General features: G+C 41.1%; 2 protein-coding genes across 3 annotated transcripts; one reads left to right on the forward strand and one right to left on the reverse strand.

The window, feature by feature from the left end:
• Positions 1-6,932: 6,932 nt before the first annotated feature.
• Positions 6,933-11,219, forward strand: fbxl6 (F-box and leucine-rich repeat protein 6). Its single transcript, XM_080515824.1, has 10 exons — positions 6,933-6,975; positions 8,094-8,627; positions 8,883-9,041; positions 9,147-9,210; positions 9,336-9,467; positions 9,603-9,710; positions 9,828-9,941; positions 10,233-10,461; positions 10,679-10,922; positions 11,036-11,219. The coding sequence occupies exons 2-10, from the start codon at positions 8,179-8,181 to the stop codon at positions 11,163-11,165; spliced, it is 1,629 nt and encodes a 542-aa protein (XP_080371950.1). The 5' UTR covers positions 6,933-6,975; positions 8,094-8,178; the 3' UTR covers positions 11,166-11,219.
• Positions 11,220-12,219: 1,000 nt separating this feature from the next.
• eppk1 (epiplakin 1) lies at positions 12,220-27,452 on the reverse strand. Of its 2 annotated transcripts, none has more exons than XM_080516166.1 (3): positions 27,365-27,452; positions 23,303-23,426; positions 12,220-22,449 (listed from the first exon to the last, which is right to left on the reverse strand). In XM_080516166.1, the coding sequence occupies exons 2-3, from the start codon at positions 23,323-23,325 to the stop codon at positions 12,813-12,815; spliced, it is 9,660 nt and encodes a 3,219-aa protein (XP_080372292.1). In that variant the 5' UTR covers positions 23,326-23,426; positions 27,365-27,452; the 3' UTR covers positions 12,220-12,812. The 2 variants fall into 2 exon arrangements, with proteins under 2 accessions (XP_080372292.1, XP_080372293.1); XM_080516167.1 differs by having other exon boundaries at positions 23,303-23,421; positions 27,365-27,433.
• Between the last annotated feature and the right edge of the window lie 388 nt (positions 27,453-27,840).

Raw genomic sequence — 27,840 nt, forward strand, 5'->3', positions numbered from 1 at the left:
CTTACTTTTGTGTGACAGCGTAAGGCCCGTGGGCTAAAACCGACCAAGTTCATTGTTAAAATTTCAAACATTCGTTTTTTTTTTTTTTTTTAAAAGACATTTCTTAAGCGTTGCTCAAGTTTTCTTTATTTTTGAGACATTTCACTGAAATTTGCAACAAAATAAATTTTCTGTAGGAAAAATTTGGTCTTGTGAAAATATAGCCATATTTCATGTTTAAATTTAACATACACACACAGCCTCATTACTTGATTACTCGAGCATGTCAATCAATCAATTACCCAAATCATCCAGTGAACTAAAGAATAATAAAAAGAAACAAAATTTGTTGTTGCTTGCTCTCTTTCCGTGTGTACAAGCACGAACGGTCAAACGTCTCTATTGCATGTTAAACCCTATGGTAATTCACAACATTATAAAGCATACATTTCCCTTTAGTAGATGTTTAATGACCATTGAAAATCATCATGTCTTCTCCAGAAACCCAAGTGCATCTTCCATGTACTTGTATTTGCAATATACACATTTTTAGACAGGCGTGGAAAATGTTCGAGGCAGAAGGAATTGAGTTGATTTGCATAAAAACCAGATTCGTTTTTGGTTCTCTGAGATGTTTTTTCAACAAACATCCTGCAAGGTTCTTTACAAAACATCATGCAAGCAGGTAGTAATGCATTGAAATTATGGCATCCAGTTACAAGAAATGGCACAAAAAAAAAACCTGACTGTGAAATGTTTGGGATTTTGACAAATTGTATTTTTGACGGTCATGGCTTTTGGAGGGTTTGAATTGAACTTTTGTTTTCCCTTTACCAGTGAGATATTATCATCTTCCTCTTACATTAAGCATCTGCAAAGTTTCAAGGAACCCTTGGAACAAACTTTGGCGTTTTTATGTTCTTGTAACAATGAACGGAGTGACGTTTGAAATGATACATGCTCAATTTCAACATTGGTTGATAATGTAAACACAAAGAGAATATGATAATTAGTATATTTTGACAATATTTATTTGGTATTTTTCAAGTGACAAAAAGAGAAAAAAAGAAAAGGATCTCAGCTAAATCATTAATAAGGATGAAATCATGAAAGAGTTTCAATATAATAATAAAAAAAAAAGACACTCACAAAACAGTCAGATAAAGTTTCTAATTCATATACAAACAAAATATCAATAATGAAAATCTAACAGACTCTCCTACTAAGTCAAAAGCACCATGAACACATGCAGTCTTTGCAGCGGACCAACCCGTCAAGCTGCCGTTTTCTGGTGATTCGAGTCACATGTTCATGTGCTGCTGCTCTCACTCTGACCGGTGGAGGGTTCGGCCGGCTCCAGGAGTCGCGGGCATTTTTTGGGTTTCCTCGGCTCTAAAACCAGAGAGTAGCCTGGTTTCACTCGAGGAAGAGCGAGCTTCAGCTTGATCACCATTTGCGTGGTGAACAGGTAAGGGCTGTCCAGATGTGGGCTGGCGTTCTCCAGGATCAGTTTGTGGTACAGCAGCTCACAGCGCATCGCCTCCCGCTTATGCGCCCGAGTCATCCCGTCGAAGCGCAGCATCATTTTATCCACGTCCTGCTGCGACTTGCACGGCCCCCCGTTTGCCTTCACCGTCGCAATGATGTAATCCTTATCCATATTCTCCTCGCGGGCCTCATCGCACGGCCTTCCTGCTCTTCGGACGGCGTTGTCTTTTTTCTTGGCCTTGCCGTGCTGGGAGGAGGATTCATCGGAGCTGACGTCGGATCGGCCGAACCGCTTGTCGTCCTCTTGGGAGCTGTTGTCCGACGACAAGCTCCTCTTTGACGACTTGTCGGGATTTTTCTTGTTGTGCGGGTCCGCGTCGGCGACGGGGTAGTCGGCCATCAAGATGGAGAACGTGCAACTCACCAGCTGCAGGCTCACGTTCGGCGAAGGGGCTTGGCCAAATTTTCCGCCCGGCAGAAAATCCTTCATGTGTTCTTCGGTGACACCGGCGATCACTTTCACAACTCTCTTCAAGCAGGCCCTGATGAGGTCCCTGTTTGTGTGCCACTTGCCACAATAGTTAAAGATCCCAATGAAAACTTTCTCCTGCAGGGGAAACTGCTGAAAGACATTAGTGGACTCCTCCGGCTCCAGAAGAGTTGAAATGTCTTTGGACCAGTCCAGAAACTTCTGGTAAAGACCGAGAAAGTACTGACTGAAGACCGAGTACTCCGCACCGCTCCTCAGCAGTTGCCAGTACGGCCCAAGGATTTTGCAGTAAACGATGGCCAGAACACACACGAGGTTCTGAATCATACAATCGCCAGCGTCTGCAGCGACGCTCTCCAGAATGATGTCTGGACAATTTTCATTGTCCAGCGAGAGCAGGTCTGAGAAGAACGGCACGATCTCTTGGTGATGGTGGATCAGTCCCGCTGCAGCTTCGAAGTAGCTGCTTAACAGTTCCGACTGATTAAAAACAAGTCTGGAGGGGTTTTTCATCTCCTTGCAGAATGCCACCCAGTGTTTTCTGTAGCTTTTCTTGTCGGGCGTGTGGGAGCTCAGGATGTCACAGGCCATGTGGATGTAGCGCGAGGTGGCACTTTCCTTCAAGTTTAGAAAATGCTTGAATTTTGGAAGCTTGTTGCGTCCAAGTTCCTCTCCTGCTGACAGAATGATCTCTCTTTCAAATTCCATGATGTGCTTCTCGACCCCGTTGTGTACGGCAAAAAGAAAGTGTGCATTGTGATTTAAGAATTGTACGGGAGGTGCAAGCGGGACATTTTCATCGAGCGAGCTGAACTTTTTCTCAAACGCCACCATGGCGGGATGCTCTTTGCAGGTCAGGGCGTACTGATTTTTCAGCAGATCCATCGAAAGTTGTTTGAATGCTGACATTTTCCCATCGTACACATCCGACAGCTTCTGAACCGACAATATAGCGATATCGAGCAAGGTCGTGGCTTCTCCTTTGCAAGAGGAGCCGTCGTCCATCTTCTTGGGCTTGCACTCAGCATTACTCTGAGCTTGCTCTTTCTGAGTTACTGTTTTTGTATCTTCACATTTAGGCCTTTCACTTTGCATGATCTCAAAACTTTCACATTCTTCCTTGATTGCGACTTGTCCAGCTTCGTCTCTTCCCACGCTCTTCTTCTCAAAAACCGTGGGTACTTTCTTCGGCACCAGTTCGAATGGAGTTTTAAGCAGACTCTCCATTGCCGCGCTCCTCCTGTGACTCCTCGTTTCAAAGGTGCGACAACACATCTTTAACCTTTTGATATTGCTCCTCAGGACTTTATACGCCTTTTGAACGTTCCCATCCTCACAAAACTCCGGGTTAAAATTTTTAAGCCAAGAGACCATGACTATCGGGGCGAGTCTTTCCCTGCTTACAAAGTTGCTCAACTCAAGAATCAAACCTTTTGTGACCTCGACTGTCTGCGCTTGCTCGGTGAAATCCCTCATTTCCAACAGATGCTGCCGTTCAACTCCAATGCTGTCGCATGTTGGTCCGACAAAGTTGAAGTTGACGTCTGACTGGAGGAAGGCCTCCCGTGGAAAACCTACCAAACTCAGAGTGGTGACGATGCCTCTTTCAATCAAGGTACGGAAGTCTGCGGTCTGATACTGGGGGAAGATTTTCCGGAGCCAGTCCACAATAGCGGCCCACGGGAAATTATTGTCGTCTCTTAAAAGACCCACTTGAATCATGAATCTGTTCTGACATGGAGCCCCGTCGAGCCCCAATCCTTCTCCTGTCTGTGGACCGATGAAGTCTTCAACAAGCTGCCAATAACGCACATCTCCTGAAAACCAGAGAAGGTACAAAGTAATCAGGCTAGAAAGCTGACTTCAAAGAAAACATTCAAAGTTATGCCGTTTGAAATACGTTGTGACTTACTTAGATTAGCTTCAGTTACAACTGCTTTTCCAGAGAGAGAAAATTCTTTGCACTCTTCCATTGTCTGCTGATCCTGAGTCACAAAAAGTTATATTTCTTTTTAATAAATGAGCAAAACATGTCAAACAAAGAACTGCATTTGTATTACATTAAAAATTCTTTATTGGTCAGTTAGGATTTAAATCAGTCCCGCTTGCAATCTTATTGAAGCAAAGCAAATAATCAGACCCTCCAGGATTTCGCGATCGCAACAATCGGCGTATTTATCAACCAAGATTACGGCGCAAGAAAGACAAAAACAGTTTATAGGTGTCTTACACAAAAGTGGATTGTGTTTTATGCTCTTTAGGGCCGAATTATGGTTTCTGCACGAACATGTGTCGCTTTATGCTCCGTGTGGCGGCTGCTGCTGCCACACTGCAGCACAGACATGCAGCGCAGCGTCAATTCGCTGTGTCTGTTGCAGACGACCTGGCTCTTAAGGGGGGAAAGAAGCTTTAAAAATAGCAGGAAAAATGCAAAACTGCTTAGAAAAGGAATGCAAATCTTGTTGGTCATGAGACTATATAACACCTCCCAGTAAATGGTATTTGCTGTGTTCTGGTCAATTTAATATTTTCTGTAATTTTATTTGTCACAATAAGTCTTGTGTATATTAATATTAAAACTTCCTTTTTTAATTTCTATCTTGTGCTATTTGACATTCAACTTTCTTTGTATTTATTCTGTGTGGAGTACATTTCAATTCAATTCAGTCTAAATTGCTGGAAAAATTCTGGAAAAGAATGATGAAACTACTAAAATCTGGTACAAAAACAGCTGAAAAAAATAATTGTAATTGAAACTTCATGAATACATAAGTCCTTTATTTATTTTTTACATGTTTCAAAACTACTGTATATATGAAACTTTAGAAGCTGCGTCAGCCTCAGCGAAGATTATTTTATTGCATATTTGTAGTCCGGGTAATCTCTTGTTGAGACGTTGCGGTGATGTAAATGACCATTGTCAGTGTTTTTTATTCTTTAGTCAAAGTATTTCATTAATGTAGAATTTTAATTACCCATTTACAAAAACAATATTGAAATACTATTTAAAAAAAGAGAGAATTCAAAACAATTTATCGAAACTTTCACTTGTTCTCCCAATTTCACCCCCTCTGAGCCTGGCTCTGCAGGTCTCTTGTGCTCAAAAAGGAGTTTTTCTTTTCCACAGTTGCTCATGCCTGCTCATGTGGAATTGTTGTGTTTTCTATGTAAAGTTGCCTTGAGATGACTGTTGTGCTTGGCACTCCATTAATGAAGTTGAATTGAATTGATTTCACGACAAACACCTAAAAAACACTGCAACTTTTTAGAAAAGCTCCTGCAAAAGCAAGTATTTTGGCCCGCAACAATGGCAAAAAAAAGCCAAATCCTGGAGCGACTGAATAGTTATAACAGTGTTACGTGTAGGATAATCAGTTCTAAAGGAATGAGAACTGATCTTTGTTGCTTTTTGGTGTCTTTCACGCTCAATAAATATATAAAAGCAGAAACACAAATCTAACATTGCACTATATGAGTGATAATGCTTTTAGTCAAAGCACTAACAACACAAAGGAAGAAGCAGTTACTTGTGCTCACCAATGCCAATGCAAACTTACTTATAGTTCTCCCGAAGAACCCAGCGTGCAGACGACGTTAACTTCTCAGCATCAGTACGTAGAAGGATGCAATGCAGATCATCTGTGGGGAAAAACAGGAAAGACTAGACAGGATAGGTCTTTATTTCATATAATAATTGTGAAGAAATCCCATGTTTTCAGGTGCAATACAGACGAAGTCACGGGTATAAGCCGCTCTCAGTCATTCTCATTTCAAGTAATCTGTGCTAATCAGCTCTTCAATAAATCTTAACAACTAAAATGACTTAATTTGCATTTTCTTCATTTATTTTCAGAAAGTGTAGTTTTACAGTCCTTTAAAGTGGCAATAAATAAGTCCAGGGGAGTCATACTCTGAATATAACTGCATCGAATGGCCAAACATTTTTTTGTGCAGGGGGCGCAGTGGAGTACTTATCGTACATTTATCGTTGTCGAGGTGAACTGCTCAATATATCGTGATATTGATTTGAGGCCATATCAGCCCAGCCCTAAAATATAACATAAAACTACAACTACCACACATACTGAGTCAATGTTTGTATCAATATAATCCTCAATAAGATGTAATTAACAAAGTTAGAATACTGATTTTCAGAGCTACACAGACATAAATTCAATAGACTCTATTTCAGTTGCCCACATCGCCATCATAAAAAATGTTTCAGAAAATATTTACATTTTTGTTAAATCTCTACATTATAAAACCATAATCAAAACCTTCTTTTTTATATAATAAATCAATAGAGATTATTTGTTTTGCATAAATATTGCATTTATAGTTGTAATTGGGAGAAAGAGTAAATATTTATTATTTTGTACTGTAGTAGCTATGCCATGAGAATTCACATCACTCCCAATTATGTTTTGCTCAGAGGATACAATACAGAAAATGATTTTAAATCAAGAAAAGTAAACTAATACAAGACAACTTCTGTGTTTTGGAGGCTTTTCTAAAAGAAGAAATGCTCCTTTTGCATGAAACACTCCTGCATGCTAATGTTAGCATTAGCAGCAACATGTTAAGGCTTAGCAGCAACATGCTAAAGCTTAGCAACCTGCTAATGCTAACAACAACAACTTCAGCAAACCCACCCGGTAAAAGACTTTCTAATCTGTGATCATCCCTAACGAGAGAAGCTTGTGGAGCGTTATGCGGCATCCTTATGGAATTTCAAGAATTCCTAAAGAGAATGAGTTAAAGAGACTAAATTAACAACTTCTTACCCACAGACTGTAGCCACGAAACCCGCGCTGGAGCTCGCTCGCTCTCTCTCTCTCAGTCTCTCTCTGTATCTCTCGACCTCTCTCTCTCTCGCTTTCAGAGAGCGCTGCCCCATTGGATAGTGTGATTGAAGGCGGGCACTTGGTGAAATCTAAGCCAATAAGAACGCGGGATCGAAACGCATTGTGGGACCGGAAGACAGAGGTTTCTTTTTCTGTGTTGTGAACGAGCGGCAGGTAATGTCTAATAACGACATATTTACATTATTTCATAACTCTTCTGGTTGTTTTTATGTTGCGGTTATAGTGTGCGTGCTGGTTTAACACGAGTTCTTACGTCGTTTTCCCGCGTTGATTTGAAGAGCGGCTCATTTTATTGTTACCATCTGCGAGAGGAGAGCTCAGTTAAGCACGTAACCTTTATTTTATCATGAAAATGTGTTTTTGTACGTTATTCTTCTATTTGGGAACCTCTATTTTCGTGTTAGACAAAAGCCTTGACACATCTAAAGTGGTTACATCTTTCGATGTGGTTTTATTTAACAACAATAGTAATAGACCTGTAAAGGTTTTCAATAAAAATACGATTTTTGATTCCATTTGGGTCTGTATTGGTCATAGTAGCATTATTCCTGTAGCCATTGTATTAATTCATGGTTATTTTACATTTACTGTGCTGCTGTCTGTAATAACTTACTGCATATTATCTGAACTGATTTCTACTTGTTTCATACCTTTAAGCTGTGTTTGTGGTTGTTTTACACCCCCTTTAAGGCTCAGTGAAACTACTCTTATGTTAATATGTAGACAGTGTATATTATTGACCATGTTTGCATTACTAATCCTGTGTGAGGTTGTTTTATGTCAAGACAATCATCTCATCATGAAAACACTTTGTGTCTTCGAGTGACAATCATGACACATTATTACAACAGAGCCATCTTGTGGCAAGTTTAGAGAAAACAAATCCACACAATAAGTATTTACTTAAACTTCTGCATAACAAGGCCACCTCGTCTATTCTGTTGATGTACCAGTTGGGGGTTAAGGAGAAGGTCGGGAGGGATAGGACCGCGACACAAATGGACAAACAAGTTGGCATCAGACAGCAAGATAATCAGTTCTCAATTGTATGATATTTCTTGGATTTTATGCATCATATACTATTACGCTGTTGTTGTTAGGAGTGATATTATGTGTACCTGCTGGAGCCCTGATTTTGTTGGGGGATGTGTCTTTTTATGTACAACCTGTAGTGTATACACATGAGCAACTACGCTGAACAAGAGATTCTTTTTGAAATCCGTTAACTCACCCAGACTAAGGTTACTCAAAAACATGTTCTCTCTCTCCAGATGTTACACACAAGACGGCATCATCCTGATGTCTGGTTTTCCTTGATTTAATTTCATAGTAAAAACGAAATAACAAGAGGAAACAATGGATGCCTCTGCAGTAGAAGCTGCAGCCCACAGTGAAAAACAAGAATCCAGTGCAACGTCCAGTCAGGGGAAGGATGGTTCAAAGGCAAAGAAGGTCTCTTTAAAAAGAAGCATGGACAGAAAAGGAAAGAAGAAGAAACGGGCTCGGCTCTCCAAGCCGGATTACACCGTCCAGCAGGGCGAAGATATGCTTCTTGTTATATCACAGTACGATCGTTCAGTCTGGACTCTCAGAAAGAAAGGAAGCAAAAAGAAGAAGATAAATCAAAAGAAGACGATTAAGAAGAAGAAGAAGGTGCTGGCGGTGAAAAATAAACCGGACGTCCCGGAGCAAAATGTTTCCGAAGACGGTGACCACAGGTGGGGGCAAAATCTGCCCGAGGAGGTGCTGATCAACATTTTTCAGATGGTGGTCGTTCAAGATGGCGCTGTACCATTTCTCTGTCGGTATGAAGATATGCCTTTAATTTGATCTTATTGCACTTTACGTTGTCATTCATATAAAGATACTGTATATGTCATTTAGAATTCTGAAGACTGATTTTTTTGGTCTGGAGTTGTTCGACAGGGCCAGCAGCTGTAAACAAAACAAATCACACCATCATCAAAAAAAAAGCAAATCTTTTCTTCTGGAAAGCTCAAATCATCATTTTATCTTTAATTGGCAATGTATCCTTTTTTTCCTGTCTTTCTGTGAGTTAGCATGGGGAGAGTTTGTCGTCTGTGGAACGCCGCCGCCTCCAGTCCCGGCCTGTGGCGCACTGTGACGGTGGGTCACTGTTGGGTCGCGCCCGGGAAGAGCCAGCTGCCAAACAAAGAGAAGAAGATTAAGGACACCATTGAGTGGCTTGCTCAGAACAGGTCCGTCATTCTTTGTACCTGAACTTTATTTGTGTTGACTTAGTTGTTTTTTTGGTTTTTTTTTTTTAAAACATTTCTAATATGGTGTAAATATGCATTTTTCAGGTTCCATCAGCTCCGAGACTTCAGCCTCTGTCACTGGACAAAACATGTCGACTTTACATTGCAGGTGATTAGGGTCATCCAGATGTTTTCATCACAGTGCCATTATTTCACTCATGAACTGAATTGAGCAACGTTAACAAATAGAAGTAGCATAATATGAGACATTAACTTGACTTTCTTTTTCTTCAGGTTGTGTCAAAGTCCTGCCCTCACCTTCGCTCCCTCAAGCTTTCCTACTGCTCGGGCTTGACTTCAGAGGCCTTTCAGGGTCTCGGCCAGCACAGCCGCCATCTGCAGAGCCTTAACCTGCAATATTCAGAGGTACGCTTGCAGAAAGCATTATGCACCTGCCGACGTTTAAGCTTTTGTGCAGAGCAGCGTTCTTCAATAATAATTGAAAGCAGAATGATTGTATTTCTTACATTATCTGAACCTTAAACAACCTTTTTGCCGCAGTTTCAGACTGAGGGACTGGTGGACTACCTTGAAAATCACGGAAACCAGATCAAGCAAATCTTGATCACCCACGAACTAAAGAATAACAAACTGTGGAACACTATCTCTGTAAGCATAGTTTTCTCTTCGTATTGGTTTATAGAATTCAAATGAATACATGGCATGCAGTCAAAGCCCGTGAACACAAACTTAATGTATATTATGTTGTGTTTTTTTCTTTTCCAGAGAGGTTGCTGCCCTGACTTGGAGTTGTTGGAGGTGTGCACGAAGCTTGAAAGTAAAGACTGTGACCTTCCTATTTGTATCCCGGCACTACAGACGGCATGCCCCAAACTCAAGGTGATACAGTGATTCAATGTTAGTTTTTTCAAATATTTGTTTTGGATGCAAGTGAAATATAAATAGATGTATTACGTATAGACATATTTTATTGCGCTGTCCTTATAAGCAGGCATTGAAAATGTATACATAATATAAGAATACTACAAGTACCTTACACTTATGCTTAGTTGGGGGAAAAAAAGATGGCTTACAGATATTTCTATTTATCTTTGACATTTGAAACCTACTGACATGAGAAATCCTGACACAGCCAATGCTGATCCATTTCTTTACATACCGTCACATCAGACCTTCCGGATGATGAACGTGAGGCCGATGCAAAAGATCCGCGGCGCCACCACTTCGTTATCCGGCTTCCCGCTGCTGGAGGAGCTTTGTATGGCGACCACGTCGTATTCCTACGTGACAGACAAGGTTTTGTGGGACATGCTCTTCTGCTCCACTCGGCTGCGCGTGCTGGACCTGCGAGGCTGCGCACGGATCACACCGCACGGCCTCGCAGTGTTGCCTTGTCCCGGTAGGCCAAACTATCATTTAAATGTTGGTAAATATTTGATTTCAGTGTATCTTAATTTGATTTTAACTGTCCCAAAAACGATTAAAAATACTATTTAGAGACAAAAGAATACTTCCCTGACATTTACAATAACTGCGTGGACATAATAGAAAAGTGATCATTTCATTCGTTTCAGTTCTACGCTCACAACCTTTTCTTCTTTTGATCTTTGTTTTAGAGCTTGAGTGTTTATTCTGGGGACAATATTTCAGCAAACACGTTGGCTCATCATTACCCAAGAAAGGACTTCACATGGTGACCCAAAAGTGGAGTAAGACGTTGCGAGAGCTGGACATTGCAAACCAGCTCTTCACTGAGGAGGACTTGGACTTGGCGATGAGTTACCTCGCTCAAGCCTCCGACGCCGACACCCTGCGCTCGCTCAACCTCTGTGGGACCCGCATCTCATCACAAACCATCAGGTGCTCCTCGGCGTGTCCCTTTCTCATTTCACAACTCTTAAATGATCCAACAAACTGTTTTTATGGGACAAGGTGGAGATAAGACTTTAAGTGTTAAAATGTGTGTTTCGCAGGTCAATGGTGGGGGAGTTGACTTCTCTCGGCTACCTCAACCTCTCATCCTGTCGCCAGCTTCCGAGAGGAGCGAAGAGAACGTACCGGGGCCAAGAAGACATACGCCAGCTGTTGGACATACTGGAGTAGTTCTCATCTCAACTTCATCTGGTTCAAGTGATCAATCCCAAATTAAAAGGCAGATTTGATTGCCGGACTTCATGTCTCTGTTTTGATTATATTAACTGTTTGGGGGGGGGGGGGGGGGGTTTCACTAGAGGTGCAACAGCTTTCGGTTCAAAAGGAAATACGAACGATATGAGCATGCATGTCCAGCGTGAGCACCCTGATGCTTTCTGACAGTCGAGAACTGGAGGAGGAAACACCAGCAAAAAAAACAACCGTTTATCGGCAATGCTCTTCAACAGATTTATAGTGCCACAATAAAGAGAACACATGTTCTCTTTATGCAGAAAATACTAAACTGGCCCAAAAAAAGAGGGTAAGACCGAATCGTGGGCTACCTGTACCGTTGCACCCCTAGATTTCAACCCCAGGTGCTTTTTGTATGTTTGTAATGTATAGATTTTGTTAAATGTGTCTACCAAATTTTGTTATCGGGATACCAGTTGAATTTGTATTGATGCCATTTGACGTCTGGTTTTGTTTAGGAACCTATTCATTCATTGTGATACTGTATGTACTATAATGGCACTGGAATTTAGTGCATTTATTTGGATTAGCAGGATTGTAAAATACAATTTTTTGTTTACATTATAAGTTGTTGGATATGAAAAATGACTTATTTCTGTTTCTACATTTTTACAGTGTACAGTAAAGAAATATGTCCTTTCAAAAGTAAATTTTCAACTTGCTACAAGGTAAATGCTGTTGTCTTGGTTTCCACTAGGGAGTGCTGCGCTATCAAGATAAAGTAACACATTGACCAAACAAGACCTCTCACATCAAATCCATACAATGATGATTGTCAATGAAGTGTGTGTGTAGAAGAAAGACCAACCTCAGCTTTATTAGAAACTTCAAATCAGCTCATTGGATTTTTTTCTATCGTCAGATTGGAGGCAGTGCAAGTGCAACATTTTCCAGGTGGTTTATATTTTAAGTTAATGCAAACCGGTATTGATTGTGTATAGTTAGGAAAACTTGAAACCAATGACAGTATGAAAAACACAAGTATATAGTATTCATAGCTAATTTTTTTTTTAATTGGCCCACAGAGTAACAGAAAATGATTTTGACATTTTTCAAGTCGTGTGACATTTTAAAAGTAAAACAGCAGATTGAAAACAAGCAATGTCAAGAAGGTTAACTATCAAGCTTCTATAAGTTGAATTTCTTCTAGCTGCATAAGACACCTGAAGTAAAAACAACTGAAACCTTTTCCCATAATAGTTCCCATAATAACATGAACCAAACACAAAAAATTGGAAGATGTAAAAGAAAATCTATGGTTAGCACTTGTTTCAGCTTTGATTTATAGAGTACAAACAGTTGTTTCTTATAGTTGATCTGTGACAATTCAAATGCAGGCACATTATATTGATGACAGATTTTAAGCAAATGTAGCAAAGTCATGAATAAAACACGTGGGTACGGCAGTGCTTTGACAACTATAGGCCGAGTTGGGTAAATCGATTGATGAGCATAGAACATTGCTATTCACTTTCCTTTGTATTGAAAGTACAATAATTAGGTTGATGTATGTATATAGTAACATAAACAGACAAAAAAGAAAAAGTATTCCTCACACATCAACACATCAACATGAAATCTACTTCACTTGTGCAATGGGAGCAAACTGAGACCTGTGATGGGATCTGTGATACACCTCTCAACAAGCTGAAGATAAGTGAGGTTCTCTTTGGTGTTGGGGTCAAAGAACCCCTTGGTGTCATCATCAGCATCAGATAAAATCTGGTTCATTTCTTCATCAAAGTAACCTCTTTGGTATGCCACTTGTACAGGTACTCTGTGACTGTACACAGGGTCAATTATGCCTCCTGTTGCAATCTGTGCTTCAAGGAGACGAATGCCATGATCTCTCACAATAAGATCTTTTACCAAAGCCTGGAACAATGAAATTGTGTCTCCAGTGTAAGGATCTCTGTATCCCGTAACTGCTCTCTCTGCTGAAAGTAGTTTGTTTTTCCACTCCCTGCCAACCACTCCTTGAGCCACAGCTTCCTCTACAGAGAGTTTCTTGTTGTTCACTGGGTCAATGACAAAGCCTGTTGCAGCTTGGGCTTCCAGCAGAACCAGGGAGGTACCAGGAGTCAGCAGACCTTTGCTTTTGGCTTTGTAAATACTCATAGTCTGTTTGGTTGACTGGAGATACACTCCTGCAATGCAGTTGGTTCCTTCCAAATACTTCTTCACTGAGGCCATCTCGCTTACTTCAGTCACAGTGACTTTTCCAGTACAAAGGTCTTCATAGAGATCCTCGTCAATGATATTTGAATCAATTAGTTCAGAAGCAGTAACATCCTTTCTGATTCCATGGAAGTAACCAATGTCAGTAATCTCTGTGATGGTTGTGGTTGTAGTTTTTGTTGTGCTGCTGGAAGTCTTGGTTGTGGAGCCTTCCTCTTTCGTTTCTATTGGAGGACACGTGGTGATTGATGACACAGAGGTTGTCGTCTGCTGCTCAACAATTGTCAGGATGATTTCCAAAAAGCGTTCAATTGTGATAGCACCAGACTTGAACTGTTTCACAAGCTCTCGTCTCTTCTCCTCAGTGATGTATCTGGAGTATAGCAGGTCCCAGAGCGAGACTGTTGTTTCATGGTATTCCCCTCCAGCTCTGGTGGTGGTTTTTGATTTCAGAAGGAGTTTCGTTGCTTCATCAACAAAGAAATAAAAGTCACCCTTGTTCACAATAACCAACAAGCTGAGACCTGTGATGGGATCTGTGATACACCTCTCAACAAGCTGAAGATAAGTGAGGTTCTCTTTGGTGTTGGGGTCAAAGAACCCTTTGGTGTCATCATCAGCATCAGATAAAATCTGGTTCATTTCTTCATCAAAGTAACCTCTTTGGTATGCCACTTGTACAGGTACTCTGTGACTGTACACAGGGTCAATTATGCCTCCTGTTGCAATTTGTGCTTCAAGGAGACGAATACCATGATCTTTCACAATCAGATCCTTCTGCAAGGATTGGAATAAAGAAATTGTGTCTCCAGTGTAAGGATCTTTGTATCCTGTAACTGCTCTCTCTGCTGAAAGTAGTTTGGCTTTCCACTCCCTGCCAACCACTCCTTGAGCCACAGCTTCCTCTACAGAGAGTTTCTTGTTATTCACTGGGTCAATGACAAAGCCTGTTGCAGCTTGGGCTTCCAGCAGAACCAGGGAGGTACCAGGAGTCAGCAAACCTTTGCTTTTGGCTTCATGAATACTCATAGTCTGTTTGGTTGACTGGAGATACACTCCTGCAATACAGTTGGTTCCTTCCAAGTACTTCCTCACCGAGGCCATCTTGCTTACTTCTGTCACGGTGACTTTTCCAGTACGAAGGTCTTCATAGAGATCCTCGTCAATGATTTTTGATTTAATTAGTTCAGCAGCAGTAACATCCTTTCTGATTCCATGGAAGTCACCAACATCAGTAATCTCTGTGATGGTTGTGGTTGTAGTTTTTGTTGTGCTGCTGGAAGTCTTGGTTGTGGAGCCTTCCTCTTTCGTTTCTATTGGAGGACACATGGTGATTGATGACACAGAGGTTGTCGTCTGCTGCTCAACAATTGTCAGGATGATTTCCAAAAAGCGTTCAATTGTGATAGCACCAGACTTGAACTGTTTCACAAGCTCTCGTCTCTTCTCCTCAGTGATGTATCTGGAATATAGCAGATCCCAGAGCGAGACTGTTGTTTCATGGTATTCCCCTCCAGCTCTGGTGGTGGTTTTTGATTTCAGAAGGAGTTTCGTTGCTTCATCAACAAAGAAATAAAAGTCACCCTTGTTCACAATAACCAACAAGCTGAGACCTGTGATGGGATCTGTGATACACCTCTCAACAAGCTGAAGATAAGTGAGGTTCTCTTTGGTGTTGGGGTCAAAGAACCCCTTGGTGTCATCATCAGCATCAGATAAAATCTGGTTCATTTCTTCATCAAAGTAACCTCTTTGATATGCCACTTGTACAGGTACTCTGTGACTGTACACAGGGTCAATTATGCCCCCTGTTGCAATTTGTGCTTCAAGGAGGCGAATGCCATGATCTTTCACAATCAGATCCTTCTGCAAGGATTGGAATAAAGAAATTGTGTCTCCAGTGTAAGGATCTTTGTATCCTGTAACTGCTCTCTCTGCTGAAAGTAGTTTGGCTTTCCACTCCCTGCCAACCACTCCTTGAGCCACAGCTTCCTCTACAGAGAGTTTCATGTTGTTCACTGGGTCAATGACAAAGCCTGTTGCAGCTTGGGCTTCCAGCAGAACCAGGGAGGTACCAGGAGTCAACAGACCTTTGCTTTTGGCTTCATGAATACTCATAGTCTGTTTGGTTGACTGGAGATACACTCCTGCAATACAGTTGGTTCCTTCCAAGTACTTCCTCACCGAGGCCATCTTGCTTACTTCTGTCACGGTGACTTTTCCAGTACGAAGGTCTTCATAGAGACCCTGGTCAATGATTTTTGATTTAATTAGTTCAGCAGCAGTAACATCCTTTCTGATTCCATGGAAGTCAGCAACATCAGTAATCTCTGTGATGGTTGTGGTTGTAGTTTTTGTTGTGCTGCTGGAAGTCTTGGTTGTGGAGCCTTCCTCTTTCGTTTCTATTGGAGGACACGTGGTGATTGATGACACAGAGGTTGTCGTCTGCTGCTCAACAATTGTCAGGATGATTTCCAAAAAGCGTTCAATTGTGATAGCACCAGACTTGAACTGTTTCACAAGCTCTCGTCTCTTCTCCTCAGTGATGTATCTGGAGTATAGCAGGTCCCAGAGCGAGACTGTTGTTTCATGGTATTCCCCTCCAGCTCTGGTGGTGGTTTTTGATTTCAGAAGGAGTTTCGTTGCTTCATCAACAAAGAAATAAAAGTCACCCTTGTTCACAATAACCAACAAGCTGAGACCTGTGATGGGATCTGTGATACACCTCTCAACAAGCTGAAGATAAGTGAGGTTCTCTTTGGTGTTGGGGTCAAAGAACCCCTTGGTGTCATCATCAGCATCAGATAAAATCTGGTTCATTTCTTCATCAAAGTAACCTCTTTGGTATGCCACTTGTACAGGTACTCTGTGACTGTACACAGGGTCAATTATGCCTCCTGTTGCAATTTGTGCTTCAAGGAGACGGACACCATGATCTTTCACAATTAGATCCTTCTGCAAGGATTGGAATAAAGAAATTGTGTCTCCAGTGTAAGGATCTTTGTATCCTGTAACTGCTCTCTCTGCTGAAAGTAGTTTGGCTTTCCACTCCCTGCCAACCACTCCTTGAGCCACAGCTTCCTCTACAGAGAGTTTCATGTTGTTCACTGGGTCAATGACAAAGCCTGTTGCAGCTTGGGCTTCCAGCAGAACCAGGGAGGTACCAGGAGTCAGCAGACCTTTGCTTTTGGCTTCATAAATACTCATAGTCTGTTTGGTTGACTGGAGATACACTCCTGCAATGCAGTTGGTTCCTTCCAAGTACTTCCTCACCGAGGCCATCTTGCTTACTTCTGTCACGGTGACTTTTCCAGTACGAAGGTCTTCATAGAGACCCTGGTCAATGATTTTTGATTTAATTAGTTCAGCAGCAGTAACATCCTTTCTGATTCCATGGAAGTCACCAACATCAGTAATCTCTGTGATGGTTGTGGTTGTAGTTTTTGTTGTGCTGCTGGAAGTCTTGGTTGTGGAGCTTTCCTCTTTCGTTTCTATTGGAGGACACGTGGTGATTGATGACACAGAGGTTGTCGTTTGCTGCTCAACAATTGTCAGGATGATTTCCAAAAAGCGTTCAATTGTGATAGCACCAGACTTGAACTGTTTCACAAGCTCTCGTCTCTTCTCCTCAGTGATGTATCTGGAGTATAGAAGATCCCAGAGTGACACTACTGACCCTTTATATTTCCCTCCAGCTTCACTTGTTGTCATAGATTTGAGAATGAGTTTTGTTGCCTCATCAACATAGAAATAAAACTCACCCTTTTTGACAATGGGCAGCAAATTAAAGCCTGTAACTGGGTCTATGACACACCTCTCTACCAGCTGAAGATAAGTGAGGTTCTCTTTGGTGTTGGGGTCAAAGAACCCCTTGGTGTCATCATCAGCATCAGATAAGATTTCATTAATTTCTTCATCAAAGTAACCTCTTTGGTATGCCACTTGTACAGGTACTCTGTGACTGTACACAGGGTCAATTATGCCTCCTGTTGCAATCTGTGCTTCAAGGAGACGAATGCCATGATCTTTCACAATCAGATCTTTCTGCAAGGCCTGGAACAATGAAATTATGTCTCCAGTGTAAGGATCTTTGTATCCTGTAACTGCTCTCTCTGCTGAAAGCAGTTTTTTTTTCCACTCCCCACCAACCACTCTTAGAGCCACAGCTTCCTCTACAGAAAACTTCTTGTTGTTCACTGGGTCAATGACGAAGCCCGTTGCAGCTTGAGCTTCCAGCAGAATCAGGGAGGTACCAGGAGTCAGCAGACCTTTGCTTTTGGCTTCGTAGATGCTCATAACCTTTTTCGTAGATTCAACTCTGACACCTGCAATGCAGTTTGTCGCTCCGAGGAACTTTTGAACAGATTCCATTTTGGTAACTTTCTCTGGTGTTATTTCTCCTTGTATGATCTGAGAGAAGAGCTCCTTTGAGATAATCTTTGACTCATACAACTCACTGGCTGAGACTTGCTTTCTTAATCCTTTAAACTTCTTTTCTTTAGTTGACACTTCTGTAATGATAGCTGTAAGTATTTCAATCATCTCCTCTATTGTCAAGGTTTTCATCTTGTATTGTTGTATGAGCTGCTCCCTTTTTTTCTCTGATATGTATGCCGATCGCAACACTTCCCACACTGACACATTTTTGTCTTTAAATGTCCCCGCACTCAAGGTGATGATTTTGTTTTTCAGAGCAAGTTCTATTTGCTCATCAGCATGAAACTCATGTGACACTTCTGTGTTCAGTGGGAGGAGAAGTAGTCCAGTTTTAGGATCTTTCTCACATCGATTTATCAGCTGAAGGTATGTGAGGCTTTCTTTCGTGTGGGGATCCAAGAATCCCTTTGTCGTGTCAGTGGGCTTCAGCAGAATTTCATGGGTTTCTTCATCCAGATATCCTTTTCTAAGAGCAACATGAACAGGTAGCCTATGACTTTGATTTGGATCAATGATTCCTCCAGTTGCCATCTGTGCTTCGAGAAGACGAAGGCCATTACTTCTTGGAATGAGTTGTTCTTTCATGGATTGGAACACTGGTATTGTTATGTCTGTGTAAGGATCTTCATAACCAGTTACGGCTCGTTCTGCCAACAGAAGTTGCTCTTGTACATCAGGCCCAATTACTTTTTCTTTGATAGCGTCATCAACATTGTAGCACTTGTTTTGAAGAGGATCAATGATCCATCCAGTTGCAGCTTGTGCTTCGAGTAGTAAAAGTGCCATGCCAGGTGTCAACAGATCTTCATTTTTTGCTTCATATATGCGCATAACTTTCTGTGAAGGAAGAACTTTAATTCCAGCGATACTCAAAGTCCCTTTCAGGTATCTTTTGACAGACTCTTCCTGGGCCACCGTTTCAAATGCAGCATTTCCTTCTTTCACCTTTTTGAACGTGTCTGCAGTGATAACATCAGAATCCAGTAGTTGCTCTGCTGAGACAAGCTTTCTCAGGCCCATGATCATCTTGGGAGCTTCGCTCTTCTCCAGATTTTCAATTGTGGAGATTACCATTGTGATTATAGTTTGTATGGTAATTTGCCTTGTTCTGAATTTTTCAATGATCTCGAGTATCTGATCGTCAGTGAAGTACCGGGAATGAAGCAGGTCCCACAGGGAAACAGATTTTCCTGAATGGCATCCGACAGAGACGCTAACAGCCGTCTTTTGAAACTCTTGCTGTATCTCTGTCTCAGTGTACCTTTTCTCCTCTATTGCTGTGACTTTGCGTTTTTCATCCAGTGGCAGGAGAAACAATCCTGTTTCTTTGTCTTTTACGCATCTGTCCAACATCTGTGCATATGTCAGATTTTCATGTGTTTTGGGGTCAAAAAATCCCTTTGTGTCATCACTTGAATCTAATAGTATCTGATTAAGTTCTGCATCAAAATACCCTTTCTTGTATGCAACCTCTAATGGCAAGTGGATGCATGTCAAGGGATCAATGATGCCACCTGTCGCAATCTGGGCCTCAAGTAAACGGATGCCATGCTGTCTGACAATGAGATCCTTTTCCAAGGCTTGGAAAAGTGAAATCTTGTGACCTGTATATGGATCTCTGTAACCAGTGACAGCTCTTTCTGCAGACAGAAGTTTTTCGTACATTTGAGGAAAAATCACATTTTCTTTCAGAGCTTGTGCTACGGTAAACCTTTTATTTGTCAGAGGGTCAACGATGAAGCCGGTAGCAGCTTGTGCTTCAAGGAGGCAAAGGGCAGTACCAGGTGTGAGGATACCACTCTTTTGTGCTTCATAGATGCTTAGCTTCTGATTAGAGGGTTGCAGTACCACTCCAGCCACACAGCCTGTACCTTGTAGGTACGTTCTCACGCTCTCCATGTTCATCACTTCCTTGCTTGTCTTCTTTCCATCAATCAAACTGTTGATTGTTTTTTCATCCACAATTTCCAGCTCCACCAGAGTTGAAACAGAAACTTTCTCTCTTAGCCCTTCAAAGTAAAGTTCCTCTTGCTGTTTTATCTCTTTTGCCTGAATGATCTCTAAAATAGTGACAGTGAGTTGCTCAATTGTGATTTTCCTCAATCTGAAGAGCTTGAATAGTTCTTGTCGCTTGTCTTCAGACAAATATTCTGAATTGATGAGATCCCACAGTGTTGTGTGCTTCCCCTTGAACCTGCCATATTTTACCGTGACAGTTGTTGTTTTGAGTATTTCCCAAATGTTATCCTTTATGTTTATTTTGTGCATCTTTCCCTTTAGGGGCAAAAGGCACAGGCCTGTAATGGGATCTGTGACACATCTTTCCAAGAGCTGCAAGTATGTCAGGTTCTCCTGGGTGTTGGGATCAAAGAATCCTTTGGTGTCATCACTTGGATCGTCCAGGATCTGATTCATTTCTTCATTAAAGTAGCCCCTCTTATAGGCCACATGAACAGGGATACGATGGCTGTTCACTGGGTCAATAACCCCGCCAGTTGCAATTTGTGCCTCCAGTAGTCGAATTCCATGTTCCTTTACGATGAGATCATTTTGCATTGCTTGGAACAACGAGATTATTTTGCCATCATATGGGTTTCTGTATCCAGTGACTGCTCTCTCTGCTGAACGCAGCTTTTGACAGACATCAGGTCCCACTATATTTGCTTTGACAGCATCATCTACTGAAAATTTTTGGTTCCCAATAGGGTCAATTACAAACCCTGTTGCTGCCTGTGCCTCAAGAAGAATCAGTGCAGTTCCTGGCATCAGCTTGCCTTTTTGTCTGGCCTGGTAAATTGTCATGATTTGAGAATTTGGAAGCAGAACGCCTGCAATGCTCCCTGTGCCCTTCAAGTACATATTTACATGTTCATCTGCCATCACTTCCTTGATGGACATTTTTCCCTTTTTCAGGTCATCCTCAATCTCTTTACTAATGATGTCCGCCTCCACAAGCTGTCCGGTTGTGACGGTTTCTCGGATGCCTTCAAAAACAACTGTTTTTGTCACGGATGTCTCTATGATTTCTAGAACTGTTTTAATTATTGTCTTGATGTCAAGCTTTCCCTCACGGTATTTTTTGAAGATGTCCTGCCTCTGGTGTTCATCAAAGTATTCCGACATCAGCAGTTCCCACAGTGATACAGTCATTCCCATGTACTTCCCGTGCATGACTTTCACTTTCTCATTTTTGAAGACCATTTTGGTTTGGTACTCGATGAAGTTGAAATTCTGTGCGTCTGATTTGTCATGGAGAGGGAGGAGACACAATCCAGTCACGGGATCAATGACACACCTTTCCATCAACTCAAGATATGTTAAATTAGCCTCTGTATTTGGGTCAAAAAACCCTTTTGTGTCATCCCCTGAATCCTGTAGAATGGCATTCATCTCTTTAGTAAAATAACCTCTCTTAAAGGCTATTTCTGTCGGGAGTCTGTGGCTGTTGATGGGGTCTATTATCCCACCTGTAGCAATTTGTGCTTCAAGAAGACGGATCCCATGTTCCTGAACAATCAGGTCTTTTGACAGAGCTTGAAACAGGGATATAGTTTCACCTGAATATGGGTCTTTGTATCCAGTGACTGCACGCTCAGCAGAACGCAGTTTTGCAGTGTATTCTGGGCCAACAAGTTTGTTTCTGACAGCCTCGTCTACGGTGAAATTTTTGTTTTCCACAGGATCGATCATGAATCCAGTTGCAGCTTGTGCTTCAAGAAGAACAAGTGCTGTTCCAGGCATCAATATGCCTTTCCTCATGGCTTGATATATGCTCATTCTTTGATTGGATGAGAGAAGAGCTATGCCTGCAATAGAGCCCTTTCCTTGCAGGTATTCCTTTACAGTTTCCATCAGCATCACTTCCTGTGTTGTTGTCTTTCCTTTTTGTAGGTCTTCATAAGTTTCTTTGTCAATGATCTTTGATTCAAGAAGTTCGGTGGAGGATATGCCTCGACGCAGACCTCTGAAGGTGATGCAAACTGGAAGGAGCAACAAACCTGTGTCAGGCTCCACGGTACATTTCTCCAGGAGGGTGCGGTAGTTTACGTTCTTTTGTGCGGTCGGATCATACAACACTTTCAGCTCTTCCATTTTTTTATCAAGCAAACCTTTTTCATAGTACCCCTTCCCAATCCCAGTTTCAACCGAGACATTTGTCTTCTCAATGGGATCAAACAGGCCCTTAGTTGCTATCTGGGCTTCGAGCAGTCTCAGCCCATAGACTCTCGTGACCAAATCTTTCTGCATAGCTTGGAATACAGATATGGTTTGGTTTGTGTAGGGGTCTATGTAACCAGTGATGGCTTTCTCTGCTGTGAGCAATTTCTCTTTCATCTCTGGACCTACAATTCCCATTTTGACAGCATCTAGCACACTTAGTATTTTGTTGTTTATGGGGTCTATGATGCCCACTGTGGCTGCTTGTGCTTCAAGCAGGGCTAATGCTGTTGCTGGCTTAAGCAAACGTTTTTTCATGGCCTGGTATATGGATATCTTCTCCTTCGTCTTCTCCAGGAATATGCCAGCCACCGGTCCATGGACGTCTGTGCCATTTTGCGTCTCCTTGGTGATCTGCATGTTGTTGTCAATCAAGACCCAATGGCCTCTGTTAACACAGATAAAGGATTTATTTAACAAAAAAACCAAACAATTGCTTGAATATTTCAAGAAAAAGTATCTATCCAAATAAATGTATTCACAGCCATGTATAAGGTTATGTTTGATTGGCTGTGTTCAGTAGTTTAAAAAAAAAATTCTGAGAGAGATAGTGCAATTCTACTTCATATAATTTTTTATGAAACCACCTGGTGAAAATATACTGGGAAATGTCAATAAAACCAGCTCCTCTATTTATAGCATTCATTAGTGCTCATGCCTGCACTTGCATATTCACACCCAGAGTATAACTTTTATTCTGAATACTTCACAACCAATAAGCTTGGTAGCTTTCATTGCTGCATCACTGATCTCTCAGCTCAGGTCTCATTGTTGTGCTATGTCCATTACTCATACAAAAATCTCTGTTACATAATTGAGCAAAAATAGATTTATTTAAATAGATTTTTTTCTTTGTCATCTTTATACTTCACAAAGTGGTCCAGCAGTTCAAATTAGACCGTTTAGCAAGCCAGTTTTGCAGGTCTTATGTTTGACAGCTGTGCAGCACAGTATAACAACACCACTGAATGCTGTCAGTCAACAATTTAGACATAACAAGGCATCTTTGTTTCCAAATATGCACAATTACTTAGCCAAACACATTGTCCACAGAGCTAAATTCTTTCAGAATATTACATTTTACTTTACCATTAGTGAACCTGCCTTGAGCTCAAAGTGGCCAAAATGCCATGTGATCACAGCAATATACTTTTAATGTGTTACTTCTATTCCTAAACAGCGGATGAGGATTTTTGTGTTTGTTTAAAGTCAGCCAAAACGGTATGAATGACATCTCAAACCTTTGAGTTGAGTGCGAGTTCATCAGCAGCGTCTGATCGTCGCGTTCCCCTCAGAAACTCAGGATACAGACCAAAGGTCGTCAGGCGTCTTACACCCGAGCCCTGAGGCGTGTAAACTCCTTCTCTGCAGAAATAAAGAAGTTTTAATGAGATTGAGTTTTTTTTTTAAACGTCTTTACATTTTCTCTGGATATATATACCTATCAGGTATGAGTTACCTGATAGCTTGCGAAGACATTCTGGATTCAGTTTTATTACATCCCTCTTAATCCCACTAATCATTTAATTAGATAATAAATAGATAAACACCGCCTGGAAACCTTCCAGAAAGTGTAATCAGTGCCTGCAGGCTTTCACTCTGTATCTTACAGAGATAACTTTTTAAAGTGCGGTCCAAGTGAGGTTAGTCTCTCTCCGCACAATTCTTATGGGTTTATGTGACGTGCACAGACGTATGGATGACTGGGGAACATTTCAGTCTTTGCTGGATCATGAATGTGTTCACACACATCTGCTATTTACTTTGGCACAACAAGCTGTAGTTTGCTGAAACTGGAACAACCAGACACCCAATGTTGTAACCACATCATGTAACTTTGTGTGTGCAAGCACTTGCACACACAAACACCTTCAAGTGGCACAGTTACATCGTTATGCTCCTTGACAATCCTGAAAATAGAAGCCAGAAGTTTAAAGCTGCTGAGATTCTAGACTTAAGTAATATTTGCAAAGTGTTGAGACATCCATCATGCATCAAGCAAATCATGCAGACATTTAAAGATCTAGTGAATAAACTGAAGAGCTAAAAGAGGCTACAACACTGTGAGCCACTGTAAAGCTGCAGTTCATCACACAAACTAGGAGTTAAAGTTCATGTAAACCCATCCGGGCAAAAGGGGAGAGTAATAAAAACAGAAAGGAAACTTTTATGGCAAACAGTTCAACATTAAAGGAGAAGTTAAATGTGTTGAAAACTTCACAAAAAAAATGTGAAGGGAGTCATTTTTGTGTGGAAACCGGAGGCTTGTTCCACCCAGTCAGTTTGTAGGGTAAAGGCTGCTTTATGCAGCATGATGTCAGTGTGAGGAGTGAACCTGAACAACCTCTGGGGGGGAACAAAAAGGGAGTGGAGAGAAATTCAGGCATGAAATTCACAAACCTATTCATTACTTTATTGCTGAACGAGAGACTAGGCCAACATACAGACAAGCCTCTACTGTGCATATTATTATTGCCATATTTTGTTCACAGTCCTAATTTGTTTGTTTTTTTACAGCCCGAGTGCTTTAGATGGCTTACATCTGTAATCATCAGTAGATAAAACGTGTGATAACAACATGCAGTGTGACACCTGCAAAGTTAATGTTTAATTTTTTAAACAAATGTGCCAAGTATGTTGAATTAGTCTTATTTTTTGTTTTTTAAACAATAACAGCATTTTTGCAGAGCCTTGGTGTGTCTCTACATGCAACTGCTGAACTAGCTGTTTCAATTTAATGGCTCGCTTTGTAAATGTTTGAGTATCTTCCAATATGGTGAACACTGAGTATGAGTTTTATTGTGCTGTGGGAATTTGCTCATCTCATAAAATCAAATATGAAACCTGCCTGAGGCTCAAGAGTTGTCATTGTTCTTGGCTCACTGTGCCATAGTAAATCAACCCCCCCCAATAGCATTAGATAGAATTAATTATCAATGAGCATAGGTAAATACATATATTTTATTTAAGTTCTGTAATTTCTTCAAATAACACTTTGTGCTTCATAATTGTACTCTGCATTTTCCACTGCAGCCCAAGACACACCGGCTCCACCCTCTTGCGATAGTAAATGTGTGAATGCAATTCTATTTTTGTGATCACAGTTTTTCATGACTCCACTGTACTGTGGAGGTTTTTTCATTGTTTGGTCTTTACAAATGTCAAAGCATATCATTGACTGTTTATGTTTCAACAGGAAACAAAGGCCTTATGCAAGTCGACGTCATGGTCTTAAATTACATAATTTATTGTACCTAATGTAAGCAAAACAATTATTTTCATTCTCAACAGCCAAGCAAGGGATTATGAAGCGGTTTAACACAATAGCTCTGTCATAACAGAGTTCATTCACTGTCTGTTATACTGCATGTTTGTACATGCCTGAAATGATCTCATTCCCTCAACACTAAATAGGAACAATCATCGGATATTAAATGCTTTTGTTTGTCTTGTAAAATTTCCTTCATCCTTAATTGTACATACTAATGAATACATGAACACACATATACAATTTCTTTAAACCTTTTGATACAAGTGTGATAAAGTGTGCTGCTCTAACCAGAATATCTCATTAAACACAGTGGAACTCAAACTGGAGACTCAGCGGATCTGACCTCAGCTACTCTGATTACAAAACCGAATTCTTGTGAATTTAGCTGCAGACCGTTGCTGACAGAAACGTCCACTTCACTTTCAGACACACCCTTCTTTCTTTCTACAACTTACACTCATGTCACTGAGCATACGGTTCTCATTGTGGGGGATCATTATGGAGGGAGTGTTGTGGAGTTGATAACAAGTCCGAACCTGGTCTTGTAACATGCCAACGATCATCCACTTATACAACCACCTATCCAGTTTAGGGTCTTAGGGGCTGGAGTAAATCTTAGGAAACGTCTTCATGAGTCTATTTCTTTTACAATGTGTTTTTCAGACTTTTTAAAATGATGCTTCTTCATTGTATGCTTGCTTGATTTTATGATGATGTGAAGTGTCCGAGTGTTTTTAAAAGCACTATACAAATAAAATGTATTATTATTATTAATAATACTCTGTGCAGGTCAGCAGTGCAGACACACCTTTCTCAGTGATATACCATTTCTATTGTTTCGGTGTGAGGACGTGTTGGTCCTGAACAGAGGACTTAGTACGATCATGTCATATTGGGAGTCGATGGAAATAGACTCGCATTCCTAAACGCAATAATACACACATCAGTCACATTGGCAACAACTACTTAAATGCTGACACAAACAGTTATATCAAGCAGAATATTGTTTCACTAACAAACATCCAAAAATGGGAAAATAAACTTAAAACACACCAAAATGCCTGCATTATTATATTTAAAGGAGGAAGATAAGAACATGATCCAATTTCACCAGAAGAACAGTAAAGGTTTTGTTTGAGAAGTTCTCAAAAATTATTCAGTAAAAAATAATTAATCCGTCACGCAATTAGTGCAACTCAACAAGTCACACTCGTGCAAAGAAAACATCCTTGTCATTTTCCACAGGAAGTCTTGATGTTAAACTAGTGGCAGGCATTTTTATAAATGACCTTATACAATACTGCCCTATAACAAGCTTTATGGGAAGTTGGTGATGATTTACAAGGCGACAAGTAGTGAAACGTTCTGTGGTATGTAGAATTAGTTTTGCGTCTGATGTGATGGGGCGTTCCAACTTGTCTGAGTGAATTACGCAGCTCCTGTGGTTTTTAAGAAACAATCTGTCTGAATGATGAGAACACTTGGGAGCTGACAGCCGGTCGACCCACAAGTCTTGTGACAAAGGTCTCAGTGTTTAGACTTGTCAAACACATTTACCATTGACACACATGCCTTCCCTGTGTAAAACCTCAACAACTGTGGCCAAAGGTGAGCAGTGAGGAATGTTTGCTTTCCCTTTATATCAGTGGGTGTTGGCTTGACAGTGCAGGACACTCCGTTATTCCTGCACTTGTGTGTTTGGCCAGAGTTGTGCTGGTCAGCTTGCCGAGCAAGTTGGATTAAGACATTCCTGCCTAAGAGATAAAAGCTTTCCCTTTCAAAACAGGATCTTTTCAGCAGCGGTGTCAAACTGGAGGCCTCCTTGTTTCAGCACACCTGAGTTTTAATGAGGTCATCATCCAGCTTGTCAAAAAGCCCAATAAGGAGCCCTTCATTGCAATCAGGTGTGTTTCAACTGGGAGAAACCTAAAACATCAACAACCCTCGAGGATCAGAGTTCGACATATGTAATAGTTTTAAGGAAGAAAGAAACATTTTACTACTAAAGCATGAGTATGAAAGCAGCTCTCACCTGAGTCTTGGAGCGAAGTCTGGATGTTTTAGCTGGTTGTGATTCGGGATCAGAAGGTGTGAGAGGCACTGCAGTCATGAAGTGCTCCCAACCTCTAACGGAGGTGTTCAGCGCTGCCGGGGCAGATATACAGCAGGTCTCAGCTGTGTGGTCCCTCCCCTCTTGGGGAACAGCCCGTTTCTCTCAGGCTGCCTATGTGCGAGGGAGTAACAGCCTCTTTCCACAAGTCATTCTGCCGGGAATTCTTGCAGACTTCCTGAGAATGTTTCCATTGTGCTCTTAAACAATACATGCAAAATGAGTCTTTGTAGCTGTGCTTCAGGTAAAGAGATTCAGTCAATGGGTTTTGGCGACATTGATTTTCAGTCTTTTTAAACGTTCTCGTCAAAAAGAGTCTTGTGCTATCATTGCCGGATATTTATATTCTGTAAATGATTTCTCTTTTCACAGTGTGTACATATTGAAAGTTTGCAGTG

This window comes from Blennius ocellaris, assembly GCF_963422515.1.
Source record: "Blennius ocellaris genome assembly, chromosome: 20".
NCBI lineage: Eukaryota > Metazoa > Chordata > Actinopteri > Blenniiformes > Blenniidae > Blennius > Blennius ocellaris.

Coding starts and splice junctions, on each gene's coding strand:
- fbxl6 (XM_080515824.1), top strand. CDS start 8,179: ATGGATGCCTCTGCAGTAGAAGCTGCAGCCCACAGTGAAAAACAAGAA. Junction 9,468..9,602: donor TTAACCTGCAATATTCAGAG/GTACGCTTGCAG, acceptor TTTTTGCCGCAG/TTTCAGACTGAGGGACTGGT. Junction 10,462..10,678: donor CGCAGTGTTGCCTTGTCCCG/GTAGGCCAAACT, acceptor TCTTTGTTTTAG/AGCTTGAGTGTTTATTCTGG.
- eppk1 (XM_080516166.1), bottom strand. CDS start 23,325: ATGAACTCGCACTCAACTCAAAG. Junction 22,450..23,302: donor AACTCGCACTCAACTCAAAG/GTTTGAGATGTC, acceptor CTGTGTTAACAG/AGGCCATTGGGTCTTGATTG.